The sequence below is a fragment of the Saimiri boliviensis genome, chromosome 18, assembly GCF_048565385.1.
Source record: "Saimiri boliviensis isolate mSaiBol1 chromosome 18, mSaiBol1.pri, whole genome shotgun sequence".
NCBI classification, from domain to species: Eukaryota; Metazoa; Chordata; class Mammalia; order Primates; family Cebidae; genus Saimiri; species Saimiri boliviensis.
The window spans coordinates 6,665,951-6,689,133 of record NC_133466.1 but is presented as its reverse complement, the minus strand read 5'-3'; the positions used below and the strand labels follow the sequence as shown (position 1 = coordinate 6,689,133).

Genomic DNA, 23,183 nt, shown 5'->3' with positions numbered 1-23,183 from the left:
GGCATGAGCCACCACTAGGCATAAGTCTTAATAAATACTGTCTGGGAAGCCTGCTCCGCCTCCTATTACTTTCTGTCATACTGACAGCCAAGAACCTTGCACTAGTAAGAGCAGCATTTTCTGTCGCTAGTAACTAATGGACGTAAGGCAATGATCACCAGTGAGTAACACAGAAAAACACTAGACATTTTTTTGCCTTCTGATGGAAGAACTTACACCTCAATGTGATCAATTCTCTACTGATGATCCTGAAAGCATTGTCCACGTAAAAAGCAGCATCAGCATCTGAAGACTTCTTTAAAAATAAAATTCTCACCCCCCACTCCAGATGTTTTGAATCAGAATATTTAAGGATAGTCCCTAACAATGTTTTAATCATGCCCTCTAGGTGATTCTCATGCACATTAAAGAGAACCACTGCTCTAGATCCAAAAACCAACTTAATAGAAATACAGAGAAATATATTTAACTACTCCAACAGGATGTAGTTTAACAACTGGCAACATCCAAACTGTGGGGAAACTACAGATAACCTAGGTCCTTCAACAAAGAAACTGTAAGATAATGTTTTTTGACTGCATAGATACATAGGTGAAACTTATATTTTAAGTTTCTTTTAGTCTGTAGCAATCAATTGTAACATGCCGGCTTTGTTCTGCTCCTGACTGAAACGACCTAAATAAAATACCACTTATGAGACAACTGGAAACCTGAACATCAATAAATAGTGATAACAGTGTTGTAGTTGTTTTTAAAAAAGAATCTTTTCCTCCCGTAACAGTTGCTATGAAAAAAAGGGGGAAGAGAATCTTTATCTTTTAGAAATACATAAAGAAATACTTGCAAAAGACATGATACAAAATCTAGGATTTGCTTTAAGTATAAGATGAAGTAGTTAGGAAAGAACTGGCCATCGGATGACAGGTACACAGGGGTTCATTATACGATTCTGCCTGCTCCGTATATGTTCAAAATTATCCTCTACTTATTGTGAAAAAAACTTTAAATATTTTGCCAAATTAAATCAATTTAGTGGCAGAGAGCCGTGGCTCACGCCTGTATAATCCCAACACTTTAGGAGGCAGAGGCAGGCAGGTCACTTGAGGTCAGGAATTCAAGACCAGCCTGGCCAACATGGTGAAACCCTCTCTCCACTAAAAACACAAAAAATTAGCCAGGCATGGTGGTGGACAACCTGTTACTTGGGAAGCACAGGCATAAGAATCACTTATACTGGAAAGGAGGAGGTTGCAGTGAACTGAGATCATACCACTGCATTCCAGCTTGGACAACAGAGCAAGACTCAGTCTCAAAAAAAAAGAAAAGAAAAAGAAAATCTACTTAGCAAAATCCGTAAGTTTTAAAGTTGAAAAATAATATATCACCAGTTTTTAACTGACACACATCCAGTTCAACCATAAACCCCAAAAAATCAATAAACCTTGATGTAAATATGCATTAGAGCTTTATTTCATCAGCCTTCCATGATTTGTGGAAGGATATCATTTCTGTTACTTAAAATATATAGTTACTAACAAACATCTTACTATTTCTCAATTCCAAAGAAACTATTTTAAAGAAAAAGGTAAAAACATATATAGGAATGTGCCCCCTAAGCTAAAAGTTTACCTGTAAAGATGTAATTGATCCTGTGTGTCCTTGGAGCACAGCAACTGGGGCACAAGTCCTCAAGCACCACACTCTAATAATTTTATCACAGCTCCCGGCAGCAATCATTGTATTCTCATAGTTTACTGCCATATCTGATATTTCTGCAGAATGGCCTCTTAATGTAGATAACAAGCGGCCATTATGTGTTGACCAAATCTTTACCAAACAATCATCTGAACCCTAAGGAAAAACATACCCAAAAATTAATGTTAGTACAGTAAATCTTTTAAATAATATTAAAAGAATACCTTTTATATGCCATCCAAATGAACTATCTTTAACTTCTCTCTTTCCCACTATAGAATACTCTTGTTATTTATGTAATAAATTATGACTTATAGTCAGAACACTTACGGAATAATAGTATTTTTCTTTAAAGCAAAGAAAGTCTACATAAAGATACCATCAAGTTATCATTTCTATGGGTCAGACTCCATTATCAACACTATTTTCCCCCAAGTTTTCTGCAAAGTAGTAAGTCCAACTCAAAGTTCTTGACTCTCTTCTATCAACTAACAATGGTTAAATGTTAGTCTAGTTACACCAAGCTAAAAAATTTGATGAATGTTAGAACAGATCTATATTTCATAATGTGAGAAACAGGACTAAGTTGCAATCCCAAAGACAAAAATGGTGGGAATAGCCTCTTGACAAACAACACAGTCTAAAGTTTACAGCACTAGCCAGCACCCATTCATTCAAGAAACATTTGATTAGCTATTCTGAACTGCACACCTGCAAAATTAGACTTCTCACCTATCCTAATTTACCCTTAAAACATTAAAATGATAAATTACAAATGTTTTCAAATCTTCTTAAATACTTACTTGAACACTAATGGGTTATTTTATAATCAATTCATTTTCCTGAACCAGTGATTGGTTAATGTGAACAGCAATCACTTATAGAGGTCTGAGGAGCTTTCTATTTTGGGGGATTTACAGTTACTACATATATTTAGATTAATTACAATGTAATATAATTAAGTCTAGAACGTGCTAGAGGGAAAGTATTAGGTATGCCTATTTTTAAGCATCCTTAAATATCCCACTTAAGAACCACTACTCTGGTCGGCCGGGCGCAATGGCTCAAGCCTGTAATCCCAGCACTTTGGGAGGCCGAGGCGGGTGGATCACGAGGTCGAGAGATCGAGACCATCCTGGTCAACATGGTGAAACCCTGTCTCTACTAAAAATACAAAAAATTAGCTGGGCATGGTGGTACGTGCCTGTAATCTCAGCTACTCAGGAGGCTGAGGCAGGAGAATTGCCTGAACCCAGGAGGCGGAGGTTGCGGTGAGCCGAGATCGTGCCATTGCACTCCAGCCTGGGTAACAAGAGCGAAACTCCGTCTCAAAAAAAACAAAACAAAACAAACAAAAAAAAAAGAACCACTACTCTAAATCATTGTCTCTCAAACAGCACACAGTCCTGACTACCTTCAGCTGAATCACTTGGAGCACTTATTTGAAAACACAAATTCATGGAAACCACACCATACCTACCGAGTCAAAATCTGTGTGGATGGGAAACAGAATCTACATATTTTCTAAGACTTCCTAGATGATTCTGAAGCACACTAAAGTACTCTAGATTACATGAAATCAAGTTTAAAATGTTAACTCACTGTAAAGATTCTATGTCCTGTCCTATCAAACGCTACACAGTAAACAGCAGACAGATGTCCGAGAATCCTTCTGTGCATTTTTATATGTTGATACATAGTTCCTGGAAAGGCTGTACTAAAAGTAGAACACCCTGTGAGTTGTTTTCCTCGATGTATCTCCACTAGGAAATAAAAACAATGAAAATGGTTAAGGGAAAGCCAATACTGAAAAATATAAAACTTGAGTAACTACTTCTAGAGGGTCACAAAAATCTATGTTCAAGAAACCCTAAGGACACAATTTCTTCCCAATTCTATTCTTCTATATTCACTAATAGAGACTTCTTACTACAATAAGATTCTTTTTCATTAACTTTATTTTTAGTAATTTTAATTAAATAATTTGAGATTTGATACATATTACTATTAAAACAACATTTCAACAAGTATTTCCTTTTAAATTTTAATATAGCATTTACAAAGGTTGTCAAGAAATTTAAGAAAGAATGATTTCAGGCATCTTAAAGGCCAACCTCACTTACCAAGATTTGGTGGGGAACCATAATTCACTGGCATTTCAGGAGGTCTTCCTCTATGAAGAGCAGCAAAGGCAGAGCCCTTCCAAACTGTGTGCCTGCAGTCTTTAAAATGAATTTTAGATACACATAAAATCTTGAAAGTTAACCCCAAAAAAGATTTTATAGAATACTTACGTATATTGTAATAAACTGTTTATTCAACATTTTACCAACTAATATACTTTAACAGAAAAGCCCTGGAGGTTTATTAGACTATTTCTGACGGAAAAGAAAATTAAAACATCTCAGATACAGCAGCAACAACAACTAACATTTGTGTAGCACTTTACAATTCACAAAGTGCTTTCAACATACATTATATCTCATTGAATCCTCACAACAACCCTGTGAGGTAGGTATTTTTACCAATTTACAAGTGAGGTAACTGAGGCTCAAAGGTTCCAGGACCTTTAAAGAGATCCACAGAAAATGACTGGTAAAGATGGACCATGAAACCAGATCTTTCAACTCCAAGTCCCATTTGATGCCAAGTAAATGTTTATTTCTCAATGTAGAATTATATCATACAATATTAAAGATAAGGTCTTACAACTGATCCAACTTTTCAAAAATGGAAGCTTTTATGAGAAAAAATTTGAGTTATACGAAAATTCATGACTTGTTCAGTTTTAAAATTAATTTGGCCAATACTACCATGACTTTAGTCTCTCTCTTTAGGAAGTACTGATAAATTGTTTAGCTTTCCCTTCGTTTTAGGATCATAAAAAATCCTCTACTGAAGAACACATATGTAAGATCTGTGAGTCTGAACAGTAATTCAAAGTCCATCCCTCCTTGACCTACTAGCAAATGCACTAAGAAAAAAAAGTCTGCTCTCCTCTACAGGAGATGGCAGCAGAATATAGGTTTTAAGCAGTCACACTGTGCCAGAAATTAGTTTCTTCACAACTCAGAAAAGAGAAGGAAGGCATCATACTAAACCTCTACTGAGCCTCGGGTGCCCCAAACTAACAGCCATATTGCATTTTACATGAATGGATTCATTGCCACTATCATGACCAAAGAGCAGTTACAAGGCATCCTCCTGTGGTACCAGTACAAAACAAATAGAGAATATGGCCCCTACCCTAGGGCAGCTTGCTAAAGTCTCTTCTAAGGTCTGCCAGTTCTAAATCACTGCTCATCACAAAACAACATGGAGCTTGACACAAGTAAAGAAAACAAAGGAAAACAGGCTACCCATTAACTACCATATAACCAGCTAAAATAGATTAATTACAAAGTGAATAGGGACACAGAGGAGGAAGAATATAAACAGTTTCCTGTTTAGTGCCACAGGGGGGCATGACTAGAGCACTAAGAAACAACTAAAGCTAACAAACCAGTCTGGCATGGAACGAAGAGGGAGGGGTGTTCTTTCTCAGTTAAGCTTTATACTGGTGGTGCATCCAAGAGGTAGCAGCACATCAGCAATAGCTCATAATAAAAACTAATCATGGGATTAACTTGATTTATGCTCAGGATCAGAAGAACCAACAATCTTTGCCCATTAGCAGTTTGGCCACATGTACACATAGATTATATCACATACATATACTTAGTCTAAGTCATATATACCAAGCTAACAGAAAAAGAATAGCAATTTCAAACATTTTGCTAGCACATAACTTGCAAAAAAATTAAACTAGTAAAAAAAGAACCATGCAATTTTACATTTTTGGTGCTTGTTTTCAAGCTGCTACCAAATTTAGAAAATCACTTCCCTTTATAACAAAGGGCTTTCAGAAGCTAAATATCAAATGAAATACTTCTAGCATTTAAAGAGTTTATTAGACACATACAATTACATTCAATGAAGTTATGAGTGAGCTACAAAATGGAAAATTAAGAACTCACATTGATAAAACCTCAAACACATCTCAGAATAAATTCAAGCTTTTTAGCTTAACATCTGTATCTTTATCAACTTTTTAACGCAGAAGGACCCATTAAACACTTATGTAATAAAATTCAATGTTCTATGCTAAATGCAGAGAATTTTATAGTCCACAGCATGATTTATAGTTACATTATCACCTTTCTTCTACAATGCTTACATTACTTCACAATTATAATAATTATTAGGCTATTAATACAAAGCAGAACACTTCTTCAAATTAAGGTACCTTTTGCTGTACGTAGCAAAGACTGCCTTCCTGCACCAAGTAAAGAAGTGACTCTTGAAATACTGGGTGGAATTTCTTTATCCAACATAGGACCGATGCGTTGGCAGATTTGCAACAGGTGATCAGGAGCCACATGCTTATTGGACAAGACCTAGTTGGAGAGCAAGTTTTAATGACAGCAGTTTAATAATACCAAATACTATTGAATACTTAGGGACAAGTCTGACAAAACATGAAAAACATATACTGAAAACAACGAAACATGCTGAGAGACATTAAAGACAATCTAAATAAAAAAATTTATTTTTTAAAATAAATTCATTTAAATGTACAGATTCAAACCTGTAACAATCAAAACTTTAGCAGGAATTTTGTAGAAATTGACAATTTTGTTCTAAAATTTGTATGCAAATGACCTAGTAAAACACCTTTGAAAAAGAACAAAGGTTGGAGCGCTAACAAAACCTAATTTCAAGACTTTAAATCAAGACTTCACTCAAAATTATGCTAACTGGGCCACGCACACTGCCTCACACCTGTAATCACAGCACTTTGGAAGGCCAAGGCGGACAGATCACTTGGGCGGACAGATCACTTGAGGTCAGGAATTTGAGACTAGCCTGACCAACATGGTGAAACCCTGTCTCTACTAAAAATACAAAATTAGCCATTCATGGTGGCACAATCCTTTAGTCCCTGCTACTTGGGAGGCTGAGGCAAGAGAATCACTTGAACATGGGAGGCGGAGGTTGCAGTGAGCCAAGATCATGCCACTGTGCCCCAGCCTGGGCAACAAGAATGAAACTCTGTCTCAAAAAAAATAAATTGGCCGGGCACAGTGGCTCACATCTGTAATCCCAGCACTTTGGGAGGCCAAGGCAAGTGGATCACAAGGTCAGAAGATCAAGACCATCCTGGTCAACATGGTGAAACTCAGTCTCTACTAAAAAACAAAAAAAATAGCCAGGTGTGGTAGTGCACACCTGTAGTCTCAGCTACTCAGGAGGCTGAGGCAGGGGAACTCCTTGAACCTGGGCAGAGGTGGCAGTGAGCTGAGATAGCACCACTGCACTCCACCTTGGTGACAGGGCAAGATTCCGCCTCAAAAAAAAAAAAAAAAAAAAAAAAAACCCTAACTGGCCTGTAAGTGAAACACACATCTTTAGAGAGATGTTAAGATATCCAAGATCATACAAGACATCATCTAGTATCCAAATCATGGATAACTGGTTCTCAACAATATACTAGGCAGTAAAAAACATTAATGCTTTCAGTAAGTATTGACATACTAGGTGCCAGGAACCGAAAGTAGATATACCTACGAATAACTACAGACAATTATACGTCTCTCATAATTTTAAATTAAAAATAATCATTTGGATGGGCACAGTGGCTCACATCTGTAATCCCAGCACTTTAGGAGGTCCAGGCAGGTGGATCACCTGAGGTCAGGAGTTCAAGACCAACCTGGCCAACATGGCAAAATGCTGTCTCTACCAAAAAAGCAAAAATTAGCTAGGCATGGGGGCACAGGCCTATAATCCTAGCTACTAGGGGGGCTGAGGCAGAAGAATCGCTTGAATCTGGGAGGCAGAGGTTGCAGTGAGCCAAGATCATGCCACTGCCCTCCAGCCTGGGCAACAGGGCAAGACTCATATCAAAAATAAATACATAAAATAAAAATAATTGTTTATTTACTCCAACGTAAAAGATAAAGTGAGAAACTATTGCTCTCATCTCTACAATAAGAACAAGCTAGATAAACTTTTTAAAAATGTTTAAACCCATCACAGCTGAAGAAACAAAAATCTACATTAACTAATCCCAGAAAGTACGAGCTTTTCTGTGAACACAAAAGGGATTCAGGGCAGGCGCAGTGGCTCAACCTGTAACCCCAGCACTTGGGGAGGCTGAGGCAAGTGGATCACCTGAGGTCAGGAGTTTGAGACCAGCCTGGCCAAAATGATGAAACTCCATCTCTACTAAAAAAAAAAAAAAAAAAAATACAAAAATTAGCTGGGCTTGGTAGTGGGCACGCACCTGTAATACCAGCTACTTGGGAGGCTAAGGTACAAAAATTGCTCAAACCTGGGAGGCTGAGGCAGAAGAATCACTTAAACCCAGGAGGCAGAGGTTGCAGTAAGCCAAGATCATGCCATTGCACTCCAGCCTGGGGAATGAGTGAAATTCCATCTCAAAAATAAGTAAAGAAAAGAGACTCATAGCTGCTTTCATCCCTAGCAGAGAGGCAGGAAGAACTGACCTTAGGCAAGAATAAGAAAAAGCCATTCAAACCTCTAACAAACTTGGGGCTGGCATGACTGACCAGAATCCTGAGGAGCCTCAGTTACAGTACGTCTCCACATCTACCACAATTTTTTTCCACAGGCCTTCACCAACTGCATAGGGCCCAAACACTAAAGTTAGGCAGCCCTGGAAAAAACCTTACATTCCAAGTGTACCACAGAGGCCCTCCTAAGGCTACAGATAGAATAACACAGTGGAGAATCTCTTCTGACATGGAAAGCCCAGAGCAGGACTGCAAGGTAGAGAGAACTCTGTAGTAACCCAAAAAATTGGCAGTTAGGTACAAAATAGAACAAGATGTCACAAAGTTTGGAAAGGTGGCAACTTCACTATAAAAAAGTAAGACATTTCAGGAATTTCAAGAGTGCCCAAATGCCAAACTCTGCTGGAAGAAAAAGTCTTGATGCCACCTCAAAGTATAGGAAGCCACTGATTAACTGAATGTAACAAAGATCAGACATGATAATTACAAATTAGATTGACCATTTCTTTTTTATTTATTGATTTATTTTTTAAAGATGGGGTTTCACCATGATGGCCAGGCTGGTCTTGAACTCCTGACCTCAGGTGATCCACCCACCTTGGCCTCCCAAAGTGCTAGGATTACAGGCGTGAGCCACCGTGCCCAACAACTGACCCTGTTTCATGCACTAACTGCATGAGGAAGAAAAGAGAATAATCTTTACCAGGGGTAAATACATTACTGCAGCCTCTACTCTTTTTACACAAAAAGTTGACAGCATACCTCAAAAAATGATGAGATAGAGAAAAAAGCTAGATATATGACCCATGGTCAAGAGAGGAAATGGTCAACAGAAGCAGACCTAGAGATGGCCCAGATGTTCAACAACGTTTAGTCATTATTTCTTCAAACTATTTCTGCCATCTATCCTTTCCACTTGGGACTTTAATTACACATTAAACTATCTGATATCACGCCACTTATTCAGAAAGTTCAGAGAACCCAAGCAAAAGAAATGCAAAGAAAACCACCTAGGTGTACATGTGAAAGGCAGCTTCTGACATGCCCTCTAATAGTGTCCAAACTTCTTAGTCACAGACTTGTGAAATCCCCTCCTCAGTTACTTCAAAATACAGTAACATTGAGAGGATACAAGTAGTATCCTCTGTGATTAGGTTGTAAGTGTGACTTTTGTCTCACTAAGGCTCTACTGCCTTATCAGCTCTCATCTTGATAACTCAAGCTATCAGACTGGAAAGACCAAGGGGAAGGAACAGAGAGTAGCTAATAGTCAGGTAGGAACTAAGGCCCTTGGTCAAACAACCCTCTAGGACAGGCGTCCCCAAACTACAGCCCACGGGCTACATGCAGCCCCCTGAAGCCATTTATCTGGCCCACCCCGCCGCACTTCAGGAAGGGGCACTTCTTTCATTGGTGGTTCAGTGAGAGGAGCACAGTATGTGGCGGCCCTCCAACGGTCTGAGGGACAGTGAACTGGCCCCCTGTGTAAAAAGTCTGGGTACGTCTGCTCTAGGAACTAAATCCCGCCAAAACTGCATGAGTTTGGAAGCATATTCCTTCCCCATCAAGCCTTCAGCTAAAACCCTGGCTCTGCCAACATTCTGAATGCATCTTCAGAGAAAAGGAAACAAAGAACCTACCAGAGCTGTGCCTGGACTTAAAGAACTGGCAGATAATAATAAATCAGTGTAGTTTTAAGCTGCTAAATTTTGGGGTGATTTGTTATACAGCCATAGATCATGACTACAGGACAATACAGTAAAACTGCTGAAAATCAAGGACAAAACAAAAATCTTAAAAGCCACCACACCAAAAAACCATTATTTTCAAAGGAGCAAGAGGACTGCTAAATTTTCAACACTGAGGAAGGCATAAGGCAGTAGAAGGACATCCTTAATGTGCTGGGGGAGGGGGGAAAAAAAAAACCTTGAGCCAGAATTCCACAGCTAGTGAAGTCACTGTCAACAAACCTTCGTCAAAAGACTTTGTGCTCTTTGTTCTTAGAGACAGAGTCTTGCTCCGTTGCACAGGCTGGAGTGCAGTGGCACAATCCTGGATCACTGCAACCTCTGCCTCCTGGGTTGAAGAGATTCTCCTGCCTCAGCCTCCCAAATAGCTGCAATTACAAGCGCACACCACCACATCCAGCTAATTTTTGTACTTTTAGTAGAGAAGGTGTTTCACCATGTTGGCCAGGCTGGTCTCAAATTCCTGACCTCATGTGATTCACCCACCTTGGCCTCCCAAAGTGCTGGGATTACAGGTGTAAGCCACCGTGCCCAGCCAAACCTTCATTTAAAGAAATACCAAAATAAGTTGCACAGACTCAAGAAAAATTACCACAAATAGGTCCCACAAAACCGGAGGAAGAAATTAAAACACCAGAAAAAATACATAGGTAGGTATCTGGGCACGGTGGCCTCACAGCTGTAATCCCAGCACTTTGGGAGGCTGAGGCGGGTGGATCACCCGAGGTCAGGAGTTCGAGACCAGCCTGACCAACATGGAGAAACCTCATCTCTACTAAAAATACAAAAGTAGCCAGCCCTGGTGGCGCACGCCTATAATCCCAGCTACTTCGGAGGCTGAGGCAGAACTGCTTGAACCCAGGAGGCAGAGGTGGCAGTGAGTCGAGATCATACCACTGCACTCCAGCCTGGACAAGAGTGAAACTCCCTCTCAAAAAAAAAAAAAAAAAAAGATATATAGGTAGGTAAGCAAGTGAATATTGACTTTAAAACAACAGTAATAATGTCTTGAAATTTTTATAATATATGTGATAAGGCAGGGCTGAGCATGGTGGCTCATACTTGTAATCCCAGCACTTTGGGAGGCGGAGGCAGGTGGATCACCTGATGTCAGGAGTTCAAGACCAGCCGGGGCAACACAGCAAAACTCCGTCTCCACTAAAAATAGAGAAAATAGCTAGGTGTGGTAACATGCTCCTGCAATTCCAGCTACGTGGGAGGCTGAAGCAGGAGAATTGCTTGAATCTAGGAGACAAAGGTTGCAGTGAACCGAGATCACACCACTGCACTCCAGCCTGCACAACAGACTGAGACTCCATCTCAAAAAAAAAAAAAAGATTAATAAAACGATTAATACGACAGGATGGTTAACAAGAGTTATAACTTCATTTATTTGGGAAGTGGTAAAATAACTAATTTAAAGTAATGTATACTGGTAGTGTACAGTGAAACCTCCAGGGAAACCACCAAAAGAATAACAAAAGGATACATAACTAAAAAGAAAGAAAGAGGCCAGGTGTGGTAGCTCACACCTGTCATCCCAGCACTCTGGGACTCCAAGGTGGATGGATCACTAAAGGTCAGAAGTTTGAGAACAGCCTGGTCAACATGGTGAAACCCTGTCTCTACTAAAAATACAAAGATTAGCTGGGCATGGCAGCAGGCGCCTATTAATCTTGGCTACTCAGAAGGCTGAGGCAGGAGAATGGCTTGAATCTGGGAGGCAGAGGTTGCAATGAGCCAAGATCGTGCCACTGTGCCCCAGCCTGTGTGACAGAGCAAGACTTCGTCGGGGGGAGGTGAAGGGGGGAAGTTATTAAAATAAAGAAAGAATAAATAGTCCAGGCAAGGTCCACTTTGGGAGGCTGAGATAGGCAAATCATTTGAGCTCAGGAGTTCCAGACCAGCCTGGGCAACAAGGCAAAACATTATCTCTATAAAAAATAGCCTGGTGTAGTACTACATGCCTGTGGTTCCAGCTACTCAGGAGACTAAGGTTGGAAGACTGCTGGAGCCCAAGAGGTTGAGGCTGAAGTGAGCCATGTTATGCCACTGTACTCCAGCCTGGGTGACAGAGTGAGACCCTGTCTCAAAAAAAGAAAGAAAGAAAAGAAAGAAAGAAAGAAAGAAGAATACTTGTTACATTTTTGAAATCTTGCTGTCATCTTAAAATACTTGATTAATCAAAAAAAAAGTGAGAGAAGGAATAAAGAAATGAGACAAACAACAGGTAGACTTAAACCCAATCATGTTTAAGTAATTATAAAAAAAAGAAAGAAATACAAAGTAGAATACTTTTGAAATCTTGCTGTCATCTTAAAATAATACTTGATTAATCAAAGAAAAATGAGAGAAAGCCAGGCGTGGTGGCTCATGCCTGTAATCTCAGCACTGTGGGAGGCTGAGGCAGGCTGATTACCTGAGGTCAGGAGTTCGAGACCAGCCTGGCCAACATGGTAAAACCCCATCTTCAAAAAAAATTAAAAATAAAAATAAAGTGAGAGAAGGAATAAAAAAGAAATGAGATAAAGAACAGGCAGACTTAAACCCAATTATGTTTAAGTAATTATATTAAATACTAACGGAAAAGATACACTGGCTCACACCTATAATCCCAGCACTTTGGGTGGCCAAAGCGGAAGGACTGCTTGAGCCCAAGAGTTCAAGATGAGCCTAGGCCATATAGTGAGACCCTGTCTCTACCAAAAAAATTTTTTTAATGAGCCAGCCATGATGGCACACATCTAGTCATGATGGCACACACCTACAGGCTCAGCTACTCAGGTGGCTGAGGCAGGAGGATCTCAAGCCCAGGAGGTCAAAGCTGCCATGTGCCATGATGATGTCACTGTATTCCAGCCTGGGCAACAAAGTGAGACCTTATCTGGAAAAAAAAGTGGCCAAACCATCACTAAAAGAACACACAAAACTACGCACTGTTTACAGGAGACAACTTTAAATATGAGAAAACAGAAAGGTTGAAAGGAAAAGGACAGAAAAAAATACTATGCCATCGCTAACAAAAAGTTGAAGTGGCTACAGAACGTAAGGCAAAGTGTATGAGAAGGCAAGAAGATTATAATAAATAAAACATTTTCTAACGTTTTCAGGTCAATTTAACAGGAAAACAAAAATACTAAATTTGAATGTACCTAATAGGAGTTTCAAAAAGGAAAGAAAGAGAGACAGATGCACAATCACAGCTAGAGATTTTTTTTTTGAGACAGGGTCCTGCTCTTTCACCCAGGCTAGAATGCAGTGGTGTAATCTCTGCTCACTGCAACCTCTGCCTCCCAGGTGTCCAAGCAATTCTCCTGCCTCAGCCTCTCAAGGTGGTAGACTACAGGCATGCAACACCACACCTGGCTAGTTTTTGTATTTTTAGCAGAGCCAGGGTTTCACCATGTTGGTCAGGCTGGTCTTGAACTCCTGACCTCAAATGATCTGCCTGCCTCAGCCTCCCAAAGTGCTGGGATTACAGGCATGAGCCACCAAGCCCAGCCATAGTTGGAAATGGCTGTGGTGAAAGATAACCCAAAGCCAAGAATTAGAGACCAGCTTAGGCAACAAAGTGATACTCTGTCTCTAAATCAATCAATAAATAAAAATTTAAATAAATCAAGTTGCACAGGCAACACCAAGAGATTCATAGAGAGCAATGCCCAATATTATTCAGCACTGAGCTATAAAGACTTTTACCCATCCTACATTGTAGTAATCCATAAATGGGTAAATACCAAGTATCATTCATTCAAGTATGAGCATTCATAAGGAAGCTTTCTCATTTTATCATAAAACCCTACAAACGGAAAACTAGCTGAAGGAGCAATCTATACAATTACATCTTAAATAATTTTACTAATAAATACTATTGATCATTAATGTGTACCAGGCACTGTTAAGCCATTTTTTCCATGTTTACAACAACCCTTTGATAGTTGTTTTTTGTCACCTAGACTGGAGTGCAGTGGCATGACCTTGGCTCACTGCAACCTCCACCTCCCAAGTTCAAGCAATTCTCCTGCCTTAGCCTCCCAAGTAGCTGGGATATACAGGCACGCACCATCACACCTGGCTAATTTTTGTATTTTCATCAGAGACCAGCCATGTTGGCCAAGCTGGTCTCAAACTCCTGACCTCAAGTATCTGCCCACCTATGCCTCCTAAAATGCTGGGATTACAGATGTGAGCCACCATGCCCAGCCAGATACAGTTATTATTATGCAGATTAAAAAACTGGGATAGAGATTAAGTAATTTGCCTTAGAACATCTGATAAACAGGACAAGGAAAGGAAGATTACAGTTCAACCACCTGGCACCAAAATCCAAACTTCTATTATTATTATTTTTTTTTTTTAAAGAGACTAGGCTCTGTCACCTAGGCTGGAGTGCAGTGACAAGACTGCATCTCACTACAGCCTCGAACTCTCTGGCAAAACTTTCATTTCAGCCTCCCAAATTGCTGGGACTAAAGGCACAGCACCAGGCCTGGCAAATTATTTTATTTGGAAATAGAGTCTGACTATGTTGCCCAAGCTGGTCTTCAACTCCTGCGCTCAAGTGATCCTCCCACCTCAGCCTCCCAAGGAGCTAGGATTACAGGTGTGAGCCTCCATGTCCAGTTCACAAGTTCTAGTCTCTACCGCACTGCTGTATTGCTAGACTGTAACTCATCAATCACACATGATAATTCATCAATCACACATGGTAATTACGTGTCCCCAAGTTACAAATAAAATGCCTATAGAATGATAGATCTCTATAGTCAACTACAATACAGAATCCATAGAGGAAAAAAATTAGCTATCCTCAGTATGAAGGGTCTTTAGGGTTCCACTGTGAAAATTAAATAATGGGATTAGTTCCAAGACTAGTGAAAAACACAAAGCTGTAAAAGTGGTTTTGTTTTAAAGGGGTAAGTAAGTAGCCCTACTATTAAAAAAAAAAAGAGCCGGGCGTGGTGGCTCATGCCTGTAATCCCAGCACTTTGGGAGGCCAAGGCAGGTCCTGGTCAACATAGTGAAACCTCGTCTCTACTAAAAATACAAAAAAAAAAAAAAAAATTAGCTGGGCATGGTGGTGCATGCCTGTAATCCCAGCTACTCAGGAGGCTGAGGCAGGAGAATTGCCTGAACCCAGGAGGCGGCGGTTGTGGTGAGCCGAGATCGTGCCATTGCACTCCAGCCTGGGTAACAAGAGCTAAACTCCGACTCCAAAAAAAAAAAAAAAAAAAAAAAAAAAAAAAAAAAAACCTCAGCCTAAGACTTAAAAGTCGAATCTTACAGTGCACCCAAGTTCCAAGTCATGGCCTATAATCTTCTGTCACAATCTGATTCCTTAATCCTGTAGAATACTTAAAATGGTAATACCAGTCTCTTCTTGGTTTGGGCAATTAAGTCATAACCCAGGAAGGTTAACAAGCAAACGTGAAGAAAGAACAAAGTACAAATATATTCACACAAGTATACATACATACAATATACACATGCAAGCATATATATAAGTATATATTAATATAGTAACAAGTTTTGTAATTACTAAGCTACATTTATTCGATAGAAAAAATTACAAAATAAATTCGAAATATATTTACAAGTTTAGTCTTTAGAAAATTCATGGTTAGGTTTGTCTAAATTAACCCTGCTGAGGTTATTAAAATAACTATACACTTGTGGCCAGGCACGGGGGCTCCTGCCTGTAATCCCAGCACTTAGGGAGGCCAAGGCAGGTAGATCACAAGGTCAAGAGATTGAGACCATCCTGGCCAACATGGTGAAAACCCATCTCTACTAAAAATACAAAAATTAGCAGGGCATTATGACACATGCCTGTAATCCCAGCTACTTGGGAAGCTGAGGCAGGAGAATCACTTGAACTCAGGAAGCAGAGGTTGCAATGAGCCGAGATCATGCCATTACACTCCAGCCTGAGTGACAGACTGTGTCTCCAAAAAAAAAAAAGGCGGCAAAACTAGGCGGGGCAGGGTGACTCAACGCCTGTAATCACAGCACTTTGGGAGGCTGAGGCAAGCAGATCACCCAAGGTCAGGCGTTCGAGACAAGCCTGGCCAACATGGTGAAACCCCATCTCTACTAAAAATACAAAAAATAGCCAGGCATAATGAGACATGTCTGTAATCCTAGCTACTGAGGAGGCTGAGGCAGGAGAACTGCTTGAACCTGGGAGGCAGAGGTTGCAGTGAGCTGAGATCACACCACTACACCCCAGCCTGAGCAACAGAGTGAGACACTGGCTCAAAGAAACAAAGAAACAAAAGTACCAAAATACTCTTGCCCCCAGATGCGGGATGGAATAATGGCATGGTCACAAGTCTAAGACAAATGGTGGCTTTATAAACACTAATACTAGAATCATCTGAAAAGCTTTTCAAAATACTGATGTCCAGTCCCACCACGAAGATTCCAATTTAAGTGGTTTGGTGCATACTCTGGGCATCCAGATTTTATAAAGCTCTCCAGATGATTCTAATTCGAAAATGAAAACCACTAAGAAAAAGGAACATGTTAACATGAGGAACAATCTTACAAATACAGAATGTAAAACATTATACAGGATAAATGATTGTCTCCAGTAAATCAAGTGCACAGAAATGACTATTTAAGATAAAGAGAGATTTAAGATAATCAGGGTAGGTGTCATGGCTCACACCTGTAATTCCAACTTTGGGAGAAGCAATTGAAAGCAGGAGTCTGAGACCAGCCTGGACAACATAGCAAGTCTTCTCTAGGAAAAATTAAAAGAAAAGATTAGCCAGGTGTGGTGGCACCTGTCTGTGGTCCCAGCTACTCAGGAATGAAGGGCTGAGGTAGGAAAACTGCTTAAGCCTGGGAAATGGAGGCTTCAGTGAGCTATGATCCTGCCACTGCACTCCAGCCTGGGGAAATGGAGGATTCAGTGAGCTGTGATCCTGCCACTGCACTCCAGCCTGGGGAAATGGAGGATTCAGTGAGCTGTGATCCTGCCACTGCACTCCAGCCTAGGGTAAGACCCAGTGTGTCGGGGGTGGGACGGGGGTGGGGGGGGTGGGGTGGGGAGAGGAAGGAATCAATCAATCAATGCATGTATTGACCTTGTCTGAAGACCAATTTCAAACAATGTAAAAAGACACCCAGGGAATAAAAAATAAATCTGGATATGGACTCTGTGATACTGGCACTTGATGTTCTAAGTAGTTCTTATTTTTTAGAGATGGACTGTGACAAATTTAGAGATAAAATGTAATGTGTGGAATTTGCCTTAAAATATTCCAACACATTAACCAGTAAGATGAATGGCTTTCCGGAATTTGCTTAAAAATAAGGGTGCAGATAATATGCAACATTCTCTGATAATCACTGGAGTTGGAAAATAGGTACCTAGTGGGTGGGTTATTATTTTCATTGATAGTTTATTAAAACGTATATATACCTCAAAAAGAAACAAAAGTAAATATGGCAAGTTAGTAACATTCAAAATTCAAATTTCTTGGCCAGGCACAGTGGCTCACACCCGTAATCCCAGCACTTTGGGACACCAAGGTGGGCAGATATCACCTGAGGTCAGGAGTTCAAGACCAGCCTGGCCAACACAGTGAAACCCCATCTCTACTAAAAATACAAAAATTATCCAGTGACTTGCTTGAATCTGAACAGCGAAGGTTGCAGTGAGCCAAGGTTGCTCCTCAAAAGAGAACGTCTTAAAAAATAATTCAAATTTGCTGATGGCATACAGGGGCACATTACATTATTCTCATTTGTGTACATTTGGAATACTTCTTTTTTGTTGTTGCTTATGTTTTGAGTCAGGGTCTCGCTCACCCAGGCTGGAGCACAGTGGCTTGATCACGGCTCACTGCAGCCTCAACCTCACTTCAGGCGGGTCTGAAACTCCTGGCCCCAAGCGTCCTGCCAAAGTGCTGACAATATAGGTATAAGCATGGCAGCTAGCCTGGAATACTTCTTAAGATATTTTTAAAAGACTGAAAGTTTAGAAGTTATACATATACCATAAATGAAAGAGTAATTCTCCTCTACACACAGGAGGTTCATCATCACTCAGCCTGGGGGACTGGAGGGCACAGAGGAAAGTAAAGAAGAAAGTATACCCACCAGACAGACCAACTCAGGAAGGCAAAGAGATGCCAAATCACAGCCATATTATCACAGGATTTAAATGATTTTAAACAATAGTAAGTAGGGTTTTAAGCAATTCTAGCAACAAAAGCCAAAAAAATTATTATATAAAGTTTTTTCTATTTTTATTTTTTTTATTTTATTTTTATTTTTTGAGACAGAGTTTTGCTCTTGTTACCCAGGCTGGAGTGCAATGGCGCGATCCCGGCTCACTGCAACCTCTGCCTCCTGGGTTCAGGCAATTCTCCTGCCTCAGCCTCCGGAGAAGCTGGGACTACAGGCACACACCACCATGCCCAGCTCATTTTTTTTTTTTTTTTTTGTATTTTTAGTAGAGACGGGGTTTCACCATGTTGATCAGGATGGTCTCGAACTCTTGACCTTGTGATCCGCCCGCCTCGGCCTCCCAAAGTGCTGGGATTACAGGCATGAGCCACCGCGCCCGGCCTCTATTTTTATTTTTTTAAAGAAACTAGGCCTTGCTCCCTCTCCCAGGCTGGAGTACAGTGACAGGAGGACAGTTCAATGCAGCCTCAAACTCTCAAGGTCAAGTGATCCTTCTGCCTCAGCCTCTCAAGTAGCTGGGACTACAGGCACACACCACCACATCTGCCTAATTCTCTGTTATTTACTGTGGAGACAGAGTCTTGCTTTATGCCCAGGCTGGTCTGGAACTCCTGGCTTCAAGCCACCCTCCCACCTAGGCTTCCTAATATGCTGGGATTACAGCTCTGAGCCACTGCATCCTGCCCCTAAGAATATATTTTAAAAGTAACTTTTCCATTAGTTACAGCACTACACTTGTTTCAAGTTATTTTCTCTCAGGCAGCATGACTACAGTATCATAACCAATAATGCTTTTCTCCTTCACTGATAAGGCTATATTATCAAAGCTATATTATCCGCGGAGAAAACTAAGAGGGCAAAAAAAAAAAAAAAGTCTCAAAATGTCAAATTCAAGAAAACAAACTGCCATCAGCAGAATTTTTAGAACTCATTCTCTGGAAAGCATCTACTGTTAAGTGTTTACTTCAAAATCTAAGACAGCAAATATTAAGATTCTCTTACTTGCACCAAGTTTCAAGTGTTAATACTTAAAACTAAAAATACTCTAGTAGAAAGAGGGTTTTCCCATGTCAACTGTTCATAGAAGTAACACATCCTCTGGTTTCCTTTGTTGTCTAATTCAAAATTACCACTTTTTTTTTTTCCTTTTTTCACTTGACACCATACTCTACCACTTAATAGTTACAGCTCTTCAAACTGTGGTAACCGTTCACTCAGAAGCTCTTTTCCCTCTCAATTGTTTTCCTTACACAAGATTCGGAATATGGCCTGACAACTAAATTCTTTATCTTAATAACGAAATGGTAACAATATATTCATGAAAAATGTCTTACTCCACTAAAATCAAACGAATCCCTGCGACTGCTCTAACTAAAGATAAAACCAAGTCATATAAATAGTGAGAGCAACTAACCAGGTTCACAAAGTATGAAAGAGACTGTAACGCACGATTAACAGAGCTCAAAAGAAAAAAGTACCTATTTAAAGCGCTTTAAATTATATTATCTAGTTATCATAGCAACATCAGTGTGAAAGTCATCGAAGTAAATCAACTTTTTACCGCGTTCAACAAATGTACAGTACAGAGGAGCACAAGCTAGTGGCATATTCACACAGCAGCAAGATTTTTATGACGCTGCTGCGGACAGAAACAAAATATAAAAAGCTCAACGCAAGAACATTTCTCCACCTTCAGAGACCAATGATTCTATTCCTAGGGAACAAGTGGCGGACAGACCTGGGCGGGGCAAGAGCGGGGAGGCCAATCAGAGCGCGAGTTACAAGCGCGGAGGCGGGGAGAGCGGATGAAACCGCCCCGTTGACTGGCCGGCTGAACGCGCCACACCCCCGCAGAGGCGGCCGCACCTGGACCCCCACCCCCGCCGCAGGACCTCCGCGAGTCACCCCCCACCCCTCCGCCCCGCGCCGCCCCCCAAGACTGTTTCCTGCCCAGACAAACCCGGCCGCCTCAAAAACAAAACACAATCTTCAGCGGGGAACGCCGCCGTCCCGGGGCCACCCCCAGTGCGGCTCACACGTTGCACCCCACGGGCCGGGGTCCCCGCGAGGGAAAGGGGTCGGGGCGGGGGGCGGGGCGCGCAGAGCCCGGGGAGCAAACGCGCCCGATGCTCACCAATTCCTCGTAGCTCCTGTTGTGCTCGTTGCCCTCCCAGTCCAGCCTCTTCGGCAACAACTGGAAAGACACGAAACGCACACGAGTGACCCCCGCTCCGGCGCGGGCGCGGGGCGGGCGCGGGGCGGGCGGGGGTCGGGCGGGGGGCGCGGGCGGGAGGAGGGGCGCGGGGGGGCGCGGGGCCGGGCGCGCGGGGGGGCGGGCACAGACCTGGTACTGCTCCAGCTCCTGCACCAGCACCTGCGGCGAGAGACGCGCGGTCAGGGGTGGGGTCGGGCCCGGGCGCGGGGCGCGCCCGCCTCATCCCGCCCTCCGCCCGCGACCCCCGGCGGCGGCGGGGACGCCAAGGCCGCCGCCGCCGCCGCCGCCGCCCGCGGGCCCGCACTCACCTGGGCCGCCCTCCGGCACGGGCCCGCCGATAGGTACCGGGCGATGAGGAAGTACAGCTCTGCGGGAAGACGGGGAGTCGGGTCAAGCCCGGGCGGGGAGGGGACGGGCAGCGGCCGGGGGCTCCGGGGAGGGGGTGGCAAGGCCCTGCGTCTTACCCGACTCGATGAGCGGCACCGGGCGTCGGGCGGGCGAGGGCTCCGCCATGGCCGGGCGCGGGGCGGGAGGCGGGAGCGAGCGAGCGAGCGAAGCGTGTAGGCCGCGCCGAGGCCTGACCGGGCCGGCGTCCCCTCTCCTCAGGCGCGCGCCGCCGCCGCCGCCGCCGCCGCCATGCCGTGCGCGCCGCCAGGCCCGACGCCTCCGCGGGGGAGGAAGTAGTCCCGCCGCGGGAGACGGCAAGTAGTCCCTCCGCGGGGGGCGGGGGCCGCGGCGCCCAGGGCGGACCGGAGCTCGCGCCCCGCCCGGGAAAGCGCGCCTCGCCCGGCTCTCCGCCTCCCGAGACTCGAGGAGGAGAATGTGACGCGGGGGCAGAGACCTGGCCCCGGGGCAGCGGGGACGAGCCGGGGAGGGGAGCGCGCGTGGCCCAGATCCCTGCGCGCGACGAGGCGGCCCCCCGGGCTTTGTGAGGCGGCGGCGCGTTGCCGGGCTGCGCCGCTGCGGGCGGGTGCCGGGGGCGGAGGTCCGGCTCGCCGCGGGCCGGGAGCGCGGACCGGGGTCCTCGACACGGGACCGCGGGGGCGGCGGGTTCGGCTGGGTCGCCCGCTCCCGGGTGCTCAGAAGAGACGTTTCGTGGACCGGTGATGGGGGACCAGCGTGCTTTGCCGCCCACGAAAGACCCCTCGCTCCGAGGACGCGAAAGCCTTCCCGGCGAGCCTCGGCCCGCCGCGCCTCCCGCCCAGGGCACGCCGCCCGGACCCGCGCTCCTGGGCGGACGCCGGCGCGAAGCGGCGCTGGAGGCGGCCGCGGCCGGGCCACAGCCTCGCAGACAGCGTTAAATCAAACGCTGCGCCGCGCGGAGGCTGTGCGAGTCGGGGGAGCGGCGCGCGGCTGCGGCCGGCGGCCGGGCCGGACACGTGCAAGCGCGGACTGGGAAACGGGATTGCGGGGAGAGGGCGGCGCGCACGGGCCGCAGAGCCTCCCTGGGAAGAGAAGCCGGAAACTCGGGAGCCACGTGCAGTTAGAATCCTTGGAAGACGAGTAGGATGTGAGGTTGGCATGGTGGACGAGGACCAGAAGACTCTCTTGTCATGCCAGGCTTCTGACAGAACCGGATGGGTTTCCTGAGCACATCCAGCCTGCCCTGCCCTGACCCCTAAAGTACAGCCGTGACCCTAAATGCTGTCCCTGCCTTCCTGGAATGCACATTCACACTGATTCCTACGCACACAATAACCGACACAGCACAGAGAGGTTCAGATCAGACTCCAGGCCGGAATCTGCCTGCACCGTGCCCTAGCTCCACCAGCTTGACCTTGAGCAAGTCACAACCTGTGGGTCTCAGTTTGCCTTACCAGTAAACCGTAGGTGATTCCTCACTAGTAAACTGCAGGTGATACTTGGGCCTGCCTCATAAAGTTGTGAGGATTTAATGCATTAATGTGTTCCTGGCATACAGGTAGCACCGTGTACAAGTTGGCTCTTATTTACACCAAATAGCAAAAGCTTTCTATTTTTTAATGTATTTATTCATTTATTTTTTGAGACTCTCTTGGTCGTTCAGGCTGGAGTGCAGTGGCGCCGTCTCGGCTTACTGCAACCTCCGCCTCCTGGTTTCAAGATTCTCGTGCCTCAGCGCCCGGAGTAGCTGGAATCACAGGCACGCGCCACCATGCCCAGCTAATTTTTGTATTTTTGGTAGAAACAGGGTTTCCCCATGTTGGCCAGGCAGATCTCGAACTCCTGACCTCAGATGATCCACCCCCCCCCACACACCACCCCCGGCCTCCCAAAGTGCTGGGATTACAGGCGTGAGCCACCGCGCCTGGCCAAAAGCTTTTATATAGATGTATTAGATGGATATAGATATCTGTGAGGTAACGATCTAAACATGTTTGGGCTAGTGCATCCGTAAGTTAACTCCTTACATCTGTTAATTCAGCAAGCACTAGTAAGTGATGGTGATTTTAAAAAAGGAATGAGCCACAGCTTTGCCATCAAAGACTTCAGTCTCTTTTAGAGGAAACAGATGTAAGCAAATAATGACATGATTTACGGCAGAGATAGGCGGAAGATCAAATTGCCTGTGGGTGGGGGAAATGTTAGGGAAGTTTGGGTTATCCAGGCTACAATGTGTAGAAAGGGATTTCAGACGTATGAACAACAGAGGGCCAAGACATGAATATAATTTCTAGTTTAAGGAACCCCAAGTTTAGTATGACTATTTGGAGTGACTTTGGAGAGGATGGGACCATGACGTCAGAAGTTCAAATTAGGAGCAATTGAAGG

The 23,183-nt window shown here is 43.7% G+C and overlaps 1 protein-coding gene across 3 annotated transcripts in view; it reads right to left on the bottom strand.

The window, feature by feature from the left end:
* The window catches only part of BRWD1 (bromodomain and WD repeat domain containing 1), a 147,810-nt gene extending 126,511 nt beyond the window's left edge, over positions 1 to 21,299 (bottom strand). For 2 of the 3 annotated variants that reach the window (XM_039480426.2, XM_039480425.2), the window contains exons 1-8: positions 20,897 to 21,299; positions 20,741 to 20,799; positions 20,562 to 20,591; positions 20,352 to 20,411; positions 5,981 to 6,131; positions 3,819 to 3,917; positions 3,298 to 3,458; positions 1,630 to 1,851 (exon numbers count right to left, since the gene is read on the bottom strand). In XM_039480426.2, coding sequence (XP_039336360.1) covers positions 1,630 to 1,851; positions 3,298 to 3,458; positions 3,819 to 3,917; positions 5,981 to 6,131; positions 20,352 to 20,411; positions 20,562 to 20,591; positions 20,741 to 20,799; positions 20,897 to 20,945 — 831 coding nt within the window. In that variant the 5' untranslated portion in view covers positions 20,946 to 21,299. Of the gene's footprint in view, positions 1 to 1,629; positions 1,852 to 3,297; positions 3,459 to 3,818; positions 3,918 to 5,980; positions 6,132 to 20,351; positions 20,412 to 20,561; positions 20,592 to 20,740; positions 20,800 to 20,896 lie in introns of those variants that run through there. The other variant, XM_074389271.1, reaches the window with a different exon arrangement.
* Positions 21,300 to 23,183: the final 1,884 nt, after the last annotated feature.